We start from the raw sequence: 11,334 nt of genomic DNA, 5'->3' as shown, positions 1-11,334 counted from the left end.
CTTAGATTGTAGTTGGCTATTAGTTCACTAGAGAACATCTAACTACATTCCAAATAAGAGAGAAACTCTGCAGGGTAGTATTGCTATGTACAGTATCTTGGATAGAATTGGTGGCTGGGGTTACTCATGGATTTACAGATGCTCCAGTTGTAAGGTATTGAATAGCGTACACGTCGCATTAGGTTTACAAGCTTGCAAAATACCTGTCTGTACACAGCTTTAAATATGTTTAACACACAGAGTGATATACTGTAGGTACGTACACACAGCATAGAATAGATGGGTTTCATAAAAGCCTAATCTGCCCATACCGTCTGAAGGGTAATTGATCTCCGCCAGGAGATTCATGGATTCGCCCGTGTTTGTGTCTGTACACAGCTAATCTCGCATACTACTAGGCTGTTCAGCATCATAATGTCTTGTGCACACTGACGGCAGGCCAGGGACCTAAATTCTCGAAAAAAAATTCAGATCGGTCACTGACAACCATGTCATTTTTGTGAATTAATAATCGCAGAGCAATCCTTCCTCTGCGCCATGGGATATACATCCTGTGAGGCTATGGACCGGCACGGCTTATGGGATCTATACTATTAACTAGCCAATTACGACACACCTGACCCTCTAGCTTATGGGATGTACCGTACCAGTATTAGCCACATGCAAATTTGCCGGCAGAAGTCGACGTTAGAGTAACACCAAAATATACATTCATCAGTGAGACAACATACCCCAAAATGCCCAAATCACGAGAGTCCAGGCACATTGAACTGAGTGCAAGCTGTCTTAAGTCAGTCTTTAGTCCCTGTTTGCCAACACATGCACCAAAACTAGTATAGCCTAAGCGCCATCTTGAAATCGCAGATATGTACAATTGCCCAACGAGCATGCTTGAATATAGCAGGTTTTGGGTGATTTGACATCCCCACTGAATTTAATGTTGAATATGTCATGTGTGTGTATGGGTTGAGACCAATCTGTATCTTCTTTCTCCATTTCATATGGAGTGTCACACACTCACACACAGGTCTGAGGTCTCATTCCTGAGACTGTGCTGGCATGGCCTGCCACTTTTCATGTACAATTGACTGTCAACTTATGTAGCCGTGTCATTACAGACATTACCTCTCGCAAAGCATTCACAAAGTGACTGTGGGGTAGGGAAACCCCTACACGTCAAATAACAACCTGTGATTAAAAACATAATTGGCAAAAGGAATTAACAATCACACTTTGCAGAACAGTGAATGACAGAAATCTGTTCAGAATTACGTGTGGTATATACTGACATTGGAGCTGGGAGTGTTGCGCGCACATATTGCAATGTATTAGGCTATAACATTATAATGTCAGGTTTGTCCAAATGATGACAACATGCCACAATACTTTTTCGAGTTCAGTGTCCAAAGATTTGTCTCCATATAGCCCGTCGACTATGGTTGCACTGTAATGATGTAATAACATTATTATATGAAATCCCTTGCTCCCCTTTTCATACTTGTGCACAACCCCAAAACATTATCATCACATGATCCAGACAGAGAGAAAGATGGAGAGAGGTAGGGCATGCCTCCTGGCGGAGATTTGCGCTGTACTGGGCGCACCTTTACAAACTGGCTTTAAAATGTATGGATGCATGTAGAACCTATGTGTACAAATCAAACCTTTAAGACTGGTTGACATCGAGTTTTTCTGTGAGAAAACAGAAAAGTGTAAGATACATTTCAATTAGAAATTCTACCTGTGAAGAAAGGTGAGTTTCATACATCTAAAGAAATTGTCATCCTAACCCCTGAAGACCTGACTTGGCAAACTGGAGATGATGTGCCCAAAACGGCATCTCCTTGATGGATGTGCACATTTTTTTCTTTTTCTCAAAGCAAACAGTTTCAGGTGGAAGTTAATTAGCACAGCTCCACTTGTGACAGCCAGCAGTATTTTTTGTTGGGCGGTCTGGGCAATCATGACATCAGAGTGTGTTGAAGCTCAGGTCTTTAGGAAGACTGAGGAAATTACCAGTTAGAAGTCTTTATACAGAAAAATAAAACCTAAACAAAAGAAATCCCATGCCTCATTGCCATGGGGATTTGTACCTTCAATGCCGCTATTTACAGCAGTGTGCAAGCACACTGGAGTCGTGACACATCACCAGCATGACAAATGTGGTGTATCAGCATTTGCAAAAATATATCTTAATATTTTTCTTTTTTACCTTGTTACTTACAAGTCGACAGTATAAATAGTAACTTATACATGGAGAATATATGGGCAACTGAAAACAGATATACTGTACTCTTTTGGCTAGGTTAACTTAAAGTGCTAAGATACTTATGTTCAGGCCGCAAGCATTACGGTATTTTATGACTAATACTTTTCTTCAGCACGACTTCGACAGGAAGACCCTATCAACATCAGTACCCCGCCCTGCAGGGCCGCAACACAGGATCAGGATTAGGATCAGTGTACTTTCAGTTCATCTAATAAATAGTTTGCCAGTCACACTCAGTCCACTCTCAATATCTATATCTCAGCATCAATCAGCTGATCAAACGCTGTCTGTTTAGCATTTTCATGTTCTGGTAACAGCTCCCTGATTTCACCAAATTGAAAGTGAGTTGGCATCTGCTCTACAGATAATCCATCATTTGGTTCACTGTGTTCCAGAATCCAGAATATAGGGGATGGCAAGTACTGCAATGCACATGCTCCATTGGTAAATACTAACACATTATTTTGTGAAAAATAAAACACATGACATATTAAAGCTAACAGAAAGTGAATGTAGCATTTGAAATGAAAAGGTTCCTCATATCTCCCAGCTCATTCATTGATGTACAACTGTCTTTTGAAATGTTGAGCATCAAAGTCAAACAGTCAATTACTGCAGCACTCGCCCTTGCAACCCTCGCCAAAAAGACCTGGCGCAATCTACACACTGTGGAACAAAATGAATCAAAACTTAAAGCCAACAGCTCTCATTACAAGATGGCAGCAGCCGGGGTGCGTATTACAAAAGAGAAAGGCAGACCTGTCTCATTAGGGCCATCAATAAAGGACTCCATATGGAAACAAAAACGTCATCATCCAAGACACAAAACACCAGGGGAAGTCTTTTTTTTCTTCTTTAAACCCCCCCCCCCCCCCCACACTTAAACCAATATCCTTTATTGACCGAGATCCCCAGGGCTCAACCATGGCCCACTCCTTTATTTTTCTCTCTAAACCAAATCTCTTCACCAAAAATAGTTTGTTGTGATCTACGTTGTGAGCTGGTAGCTCATAACGTGTCGCATGGCGTGTAGATCTTCTATTTTTGACGAATGCTCGCCCATTATGACATGCCCAGAATAGGGACACTAGGCTAAACTTGGGCCCTAATTTCTTAGTTTTATCTGTCATGCCGATCGGTTATGATAAAAATGTGGTCGCTTATTTTTGCGGCTCGTACTTAATTTGCCTCAGGCACCACTCTCTGCAGGTGTAAAGTACTTTATTTACCTTAGGCACCACTCTCTGCAGGTGTAAAGTACTTTATTTACCTTGGGCACCACTCTCTGCAGGTGTAAAGTACTTTATTTACCTTAGGCACCACTCTCTGCAGGTGTAAAGTACCAAATCCAACAGGACCACACAGACAAAATATACAAAGTGTTTAAAACATATCAACATTAGACCTGATTCTGGCTCTCAGAAACAACGGATAACATAGTAACTTCTCTTGTCTGACCAGTTTTGCATCCATCCCTGTATATTTGATGACCCCTAGCTGTGTGTGTGTGTGTGTGTGTGTGTGTGTGTGAGATATGATCAGAGAGATGATCAGATGTTCAGATCTTGCTGTTCTCCAGGTGAGAGTCGATGTGTTTGATAAGGGCGTCGTCAGGGTAACCCACAGGGAATATCAGCTGGCAGAGAGGGCAACTCCTCATGTCACTCTCCTCCGTCTCCATCCACAGCTACAGCACACACACACACACACACACACACACACACACACACACACACACACACACACACACACACACACACACACACACACACACACACACACACACATACACACACACACACACACACACACACACACACACACACACACAATAAGTAGGGTAGAACAGTGGTTCTCAGACCTTTTCATGTCAAGGACCCCCAAATTTGATAAATACAAAGGGGTTACAATTATTGTGATACTGTATTAACACATTTAGCTGGGGATCCCAGCAAAAAGAAACATTTTCAAAATCGTTCAATCATTTCATGATTTATTTTTAAAATAGCAGATCTACAAGCTCACAACACGTCACATTGATCATGAGCTTGTAGATTGGCTATTTTCAAATCGATTATGTATATAGGGTTAAAGTGGTTAAACTACATTTTGATGCTATATTAATAGTGCTGGGGACCCCAAACCCCGACAAGGACCCCTGGGTCCACAATTTGAGAACCATTCCGTAAATATAAATGTGAATAGAGAATAATTGCAATAAAACTTTCGGTAAAGGTGTCACCACTTAGCTCACATTGATGGAGGGCCAGGACTGAGCGTGTTCCGTGGTCAGGTATCCCGGCGGGTGGCAGCTGAGGGTGTTGGAGCGCTGCGGGATGGGGAACGCCGAGCAGGACGCAGGGCCTCTCATGACCCCTGCGGGCATGGTGGGGGAGGGCATGCCATGCAGCGTCCTCGGCGGGCTGATGGGATGCGGGCAGGCCCACTCTTCCTCGTCCTCGGACGACTGCGGCGGCTGCGGGGCTGGCGTGGACGGGGGAGGGGGCTCAAAGCGCAGGTGGGACACCTCGGACAGCGGGAAGGGCATCTCTCTGGAGTGACGCAGGGAGGTCTCCCCGAGACCCCCGTCTCCGCCCACGGAACACTGATGAGGAGACGGAGAACCCCTGTGCTGCGGTCCGCCGCGGGGGGAGCCCATGTGTTGGGGCTGCTGCTTCGGGTAGCCCTCCACGTACGGTCGGGGCTTGGGCAGGGTGGAGACCGGGTCGAGGGTGAAGCGGGGCGGCCGCTGGTACGCCGACGGGTCGGCGACCTCAGAGTAGCTACGCCGGCCCTGAAAGCTGGCCCTCAAGTGGTGGCTGGCCGGCCGACAGGAGTAGGAAGCGGGCCCGTCGTTAACGTCCAACAGGGGTGAACGGCGGTGCATGTCGGGGGAAAGGCGCTGGATTACAGGGGAGCGTCTCTGGGGGATTGGAGAGTGGTGCGATTGGTGCGTTGGAGTGGGGGCCGGAGAGTGACGCTGTGAGATCGGCGAGTGCCGTGGAGACACAGGGGAGTGGCGCTGGTGGTGGATAGGCGAGTGAAGCTGGACTGGGGACACACAGAGAGGATAAACCCTTGTGTAAAAAGACATTTTAAAACACCATTTACACGACCATTTCTGACTAGAAGTACTAAGAGCTGCTGACACAGAGGCAACACATTGTATGTCAGTCTTAAGGGACCATACTGGCTTCAATAGATCATTTTCTATTCCCAGTTTTGGCTATAAGTGCATATCCCTAGACCATATGAGGTTCTAACGTGTGAAAGAGTAAGCGTTCAAATTCTAGTAATGCTCAGAAATGAAAATAAATCAATATAACAGAATAAAGAATATAGTGCAACTTTTCCAAAGGTCGCCAACCTTTTTTCTTAGAATGCCTATGGCTTCAAGCAGCAATGTCGAGCAGCAGCTGCAAGCGGGGGGCCAGGTCTCTGTTTGGCCTAGCCAACAGAGCCGACTAATGCCAAAACACAGGACTACCGGTATGTCCATGAGCCAGTATGTCCATGAGCTGGTGTGGAGGAGGACAGGACTGTGTGTGAAGTAAGAGGGGGAAGTCACAGTACTGCACCTGAGTGCCAGCAGAATAGACCAACAGGTGTGTTACTACTGGGCCAAAATGGGACCTGAACCCTGCCAAAATGTCTGTAGCTCCAGGGCCTCAAGTAATATTAAGGAACCCCTGGCTGTTGACCTACTGTAGCTACAAACTATGCATTCTCAGTGTCTTAGCATCCACACTTGAAAGGAGAGGCATTGGGGTAGTTTCCAATTCCAACGCCTTAATTGCGAAGGTGCGTAATTTTTATAATCGAACCCAGTTAGATTATTGAGGCTTTTTAGATGTGCTGAAAACTGATTGATTAATAGAAAATTGCATCGGTCTTTGTGTGCAAGGGCCTTTACAAGTTTGCGTTGTGTGTAGACAGTTACATTCTAAATATTAGTGAGATATCTTCAATAGTTGCTCCATGGATAAAAAAATCACAATCCAAAATAATCCTCAGTGCTGTTAACGTTGTTTTTCCGAACATTTGGCATTTCACTTGTAGGTGAATTGAGCATTAGTAGGCTATTAACAAATATCATGGATGTCTATTGTATAAAGCAAAATACATGGAAATGCTGCTTGAGCCTCTCGTTCAAGCAACCATCCACCTCGGCGACCACTATAAAGAACTCATGAATAAAATACAATTTCTACTGCAATGTTTATTTATATTTATTTCAAAGGGATGTATCCAACTGCTTAGAGTGCATTCAGTATATTTCCTGTTAAATATAAGATCATTATCAGCCAGTTTTTGGTGGAAAAGCACACTTTTTTCAGCCCCTGTATGAGCATCATTCAGCTTTGTTTCTATGAAAAGGGAAATGAAATGTATTGTTCTGTGGTTGAGGTGTTAAAAGGGAGGTGCTGTTTATACTCTCAGTACAGAGCCAGCAAATAGACAACAGACAGAAAACAGATAATTGGATAGTATTCAAATCTTGTACTGTACACCCCCTCCTTCAACCGCCACATAAAACCGGGAGAATTGTCACTGGCTTTCTAAGAAATCCACTACCCTGATGAACAATTCATGGAAATGGGGTGCTCTTTTGGCTCACCTGGTAAGAGCACATAATAAATCTATAGTTCTTTCCGCAGCTGAGCCCAGGTTCAAATCCTCTCTTTGCCCCGCATGTCATCTTCTCACTCTACCTTCCCTGTCAAAATCGTGTTTTCCCTCCATAAATATGTACCAACAACCATTAATTTTGAATTTACATTCAATCACAACAAGACAAGTGATTCAGAGATTTTTCAGTTGATCTTTACAATAATCCCATAGAACAGCCTCAACATGCTGTTTGACAGGACGTGCCATTCAGTTTCATACAATAAAGCCATCGTGTGTGGTGCTTTTTGGTTTGTGGTATAGGCACAGATGTGAGACATGAGCTATAAATTTGACTTGGCACAGGAAGAGTAAAAGTGTTTGAAGTTGTGAGGAGTTGTATACCACTGTAAGCAATCGTGTTTGAGCTTACTGTTTCCCCTGCTCCAGACATGGTATCTGTTTTTTTGGGGTAGCACTTTAAACAAACGTCCTATTAACAAACATTAATTAACAGTTAATAAACAACTTATTAACAGTTAATAAACTACTTATAAGATAGTTATTAACCTTATTCTGTGTTTATAAACGTTTATAAAGCATTGAACGTCCTATTAACAAACATTAATTAACAAATAATAGACAACTTAATAGATACTTATTAACAGTTAATAAACTACTTATAAGATAGTTATTAACCTTATTCTGTGTTTATAAACGTTTATAAAGCATTATAAATACTATTAACACGACACTTATTAACAATAAATAGACAACTTATAAGATGCTTATACACCTTAATCTTTGTTTATAAACGTTTATAAACACAGAATAAGGTTAATAACTATCTTATAAGTAGTTTATCTACTTTGAATTAACTTGTTATATGTTACCTGTGTTACAGTGTGATACAAAGGACACTCTCTTTCAAAACAATTCTCAGAGCTGAGCTTGAGAAAATAAACTGCATACTGTATATATAACATACTGTGAGTGCTAACCTGGACTGGCCTGCCCCTGTGAGGCTTTCCTCAGGATCTCTGTCTGCGTCGAGCTTAGAGCCTGGAGACGTCCCAGCTCCTCTGTTAGCTCAGTGTAGGCCAGAGCCAGGTCCACCCTGCACAGAGGAGGGAGTAGAGCAGTTATCATGCAATCATTAGAATCATTATCATTGTCATGCTTGTATTTTATATTGCCAATGGAATGTTAAATACAACTAAAGATGCAAGTACCGTAATATCTGCTTAATCATGCTGTCTTCACCCTCCAGCCAAATACTGCCTTTGATGTGACATCCTTTATTACTCCAGCAAACTCCAGCTAACCCAGCACAAAACTATAATATTCCTTAATGTTGTAAACTAACAGAGATAAAACCTTAGAAAACAAGCTGTCCAACTGGGAATCTTGTATTTTTAGAGTGCAAATTACAGTGCATAATTGAAGTGCATAAAATCACACCATTTAATGCAAGATGCGCCGTGACTCTCTCAGGGCCATATTGACAGAGCAGTTCTATTCAAGAAACATAAACAAGGCTGGGTTACTCTTGTATGTCTTAAACATAACAAAGGTCTTTCTTTGCCTTTACTCGTCAGTTTATGAAGTGAAAATGAGGAGGAGGGGGGGGGGGCGGGGCGGTGCATGACAACTCAAACTAACAAGTCCTCGTGAGTGAATCGGTGCAAGCAATACAGATGTGAAGAGTTTCAACGTAAAATGAGTGCACACTGTGTATATAATTTAGACAAGAACGTGTATTTAAAGAAATCCTGACAACATGAAGCAAATGGATAGCATGAAACGTCAATAACAAAAGGCAATGTAATAATAGTCTACAGGCTAGTTGACGACTGATAACTGACATGAGATGAAGAGTGATACTAGTTACTATATGTGGGTAAATAAAAGCAGAGAGATTGAGATTGGGAGGGAGATGTACATAGTGGTAGGGGTGGTTGTTTGGAGGAAGTGACTGACTTGCTGCTAGCTGTCAGCACCCGTACCCCTCACATCTGATAAGGGAAATCTCTAACCAATTTCTCTGAACTCCTCAGTCTTAACTTGAATTTTACTCATGCCTGAGAGCGATAGTGGCAGATTATGATTATGATGAAAGACTGAATTGGTTGGGAAAGATGCTCTGATTTCCACCTAGCGAGCGGTTTATCCCACAACTTATTAAAGCTGTTAAAACACATGGATGGCATGTGCATGCGTTAGCAAAATAATGCACGGTTCTATAGTAGTGCAAATAGAAAAAATAAAAAATAAATACAGAGACATATGTACTCTTCGTTTCCGCTTTCAGATACAGTATAAGCGAATGCAAAAATCTGTGTCAAAAACAAATAATATAACTATATCAAACTGAAGCATATTTGAATACTGTACAGGAAGAGTAACAGGAGATGTGGTATAGTCGGACCTAAATCTGATAAGGTACGTCTTATCAGAACTCATAAAACCAATTTAACAAAATCTCTCTCTCCTGATGAGAATCTGACTCAGCTCAACTCCCGTTAGAGATGGTGACAGATAAAAGAACGAGGCACGACACGTCTGTGGAGTTCAACTGCCTAAATAGAGCAACAGAGACATAAACCTGCACCGTCGTCAGCAGTAGCAAAAAACAACATATGTGCAGCCTACGCAGCAGAAAACACACGCTGTCAAATTTTAAATGATCACCCTGGCGAGCTTACTCACAAACTTAATTGAGCCTCAACTGGCGTTTCTGCGTGCGTGCGCGCGTGTGCGTGCATGCGTGCGTGCGTGCGTGCGTGCGTGCGTGCGTGCGTGGATGGGAAGAAGGTTACAATTAATGTTAGAGAAACTCAAAATATTTTGCCAACCAATGTCATCAGGTGATTTATTTTTACTTAACAACTTAATTTTCCACTACCATAAGCTTTTACAACATCTACAAAGAGATAGAAAATAAAAACAATGAATAAATAAATAAAAAACAAGCTTCTTCTGTCAATAGTTAAACATTCCGCTACAGCCCCTTAGATTTAAACCTAGTCAACCTGGCCCTTTATAGTTTTCCACCAACTTGCTATGAGTCAGACAGACCCACAGGGTGGGCTATCAAGCCACCCACTTCTCCCGAACACATTAACGAAGCCATCATCAACATGGCCCTCTGCTCAGTGGGTTGTGAGCCACTACCAGTGTCAAGGGGTAGACACGATACCGTAGGCATAATGGCTGTAATAAAAACATCCACAAAAATCCATCAACAGCAAAACAGCATGCACAGCACTCAGATTAAATTACTTACTGTACATTCACTGCCAAAGCTATCCATACGCTATCCATATTATTTGTCTGTCTATATCGAACATTTTTGGTCGCAGTTCAAACAAAGTCCAAAACTCCCGTCCTTACACTAATATTTTAAGCTCCTGTATTCGAGAAGTCATTCTCCTCTCTCTAAACGCAGATTTATATTTGTCAGTTTAGATGGATGTGATTCTTTTCTTTTCACACCTATGTCATCTCAGCAGTCACCTGGCCTTGGGCTTTTGATAGTCGCTCTCTACGATGCAGGTCAAAATAGCAACACCTCCAACTCAGGGAACCTCAAGTCTGAGCTGGCGTGGGAGTACTTTGTCATAGGAAAATGTTTTACAAATAGAGCATTCTTTACCTAGAGAAGGAAAATGTGTATGTGAATGAATCTTTGCGGATTGTAAATTGCATATTGTGTGTGTGAGTGTGTGAGTGTGTGAGTGTGTGAGTGTGTGAGTGTGTGAGTGAGTGTGTGAGTGTGTGAGTGAGTGAGTGAGTGAGTGAGTGCGTGCGTGCGTGCGTGCGTGCGTGCGGGGGGGGGGGGGGGGTGTGTGATGGCAGTTTCATGCCAGGAAATCGAAAAGGCAGGCCAACGTGTGTGGGAGAGAAAGTGAGCGGTGCGTTGGCTGGATCTGACCTCTGATCAGACATTACAGAGAATAGACTACGGGCCGCGGCTGCTCGTGGGATCCATAACCCAAGCTGTTCTGGCAGCTTATGTTCAATATATGGTTCTTTTTTCGTCAAGAATTGGCACACACTGCTCAAGCTAGGGTCAACTGGGAAGTTACCATCACACCAGTACACTTATTTTTACGTTTTTTAGAGAGACATGAAACCAAGGACTGAGAGAAGAGAGACATGCGAGAAATGATTCCATACCAGTTCCTCGCTGGCCAGTTCCTGGCTGAGCCACCAGGCTCAGCCAGCATGCATAGAATATATTTTTTACTTACTCTTTTCTATTTTATGAAATTATATTTAAAAAAATATAATTATTATTATGTCTGCATTAGCGCATGTACTGTACTCTTCCTGTCTCCATCTCAGTTTTTCTACCAATCTGTGACATTACAGAACAATACTGTGAGGACTGCATCAAATAAATGCAAAGTTGGGTAAAGTAGATAAAAAATACCTTTATTCTACATTTTGATGCC

The 11,334-nt window shown here is 42.6% G+C and overlaps 1 protein-coding gene across 1 annotated transcript in view; it reads right to left on the bottom strand.

Moving 5' to 3' along the window:
- Window positions 1–3,827: 3,827 nt before the first annotated feature.
- The window catches only part of tbkbp1 (TBK1 binding protein 1), a gene marked incomplete at its 3' end in the record, with an annotated part of 57,180 nt that continues 49,673 nt past the window's right edge, over window positions 3,828–11,334 (bottom strand). Inside the window, exons 8-10 of the mRNA XM_080454699.1 lie at window positions 7,879–7,994; window positions 4,524–5,320; window positions 3,828–3,956 (exon numbers count right to left, since the gene is read on the bottom strand). Of these exons, the coding sequence (XP_080310825.1) occupies window positions 3,828–3,956; window positions 4,524–5,320; window positions 7,879–7,994 (1,042 nt within the window). The remainder of the gene's footprint in view (window positions 3,957–4,523; window positions 5,321–7,878; window positions 7,995–11,334) is intronic.

This window comes from Gymnoscopelus braueri, assembly GCF_963280865.1.
Source record: "Gymnoscopelus braueri genome assembly, chromosome: 17".
Classification (NCBI taxonomy): domain Eukaryota; kingdom Metazoa; phylum Chordata; class Actinopteri; order Myctophiformes; family Myctophidae; genus Gymnoscopelus; species Gymnoscopelus braueri.
Note: the sequence above shows the minus strand (reverse complement) of the source record. Positions and strands in the feature narration are given on the sequence as shown.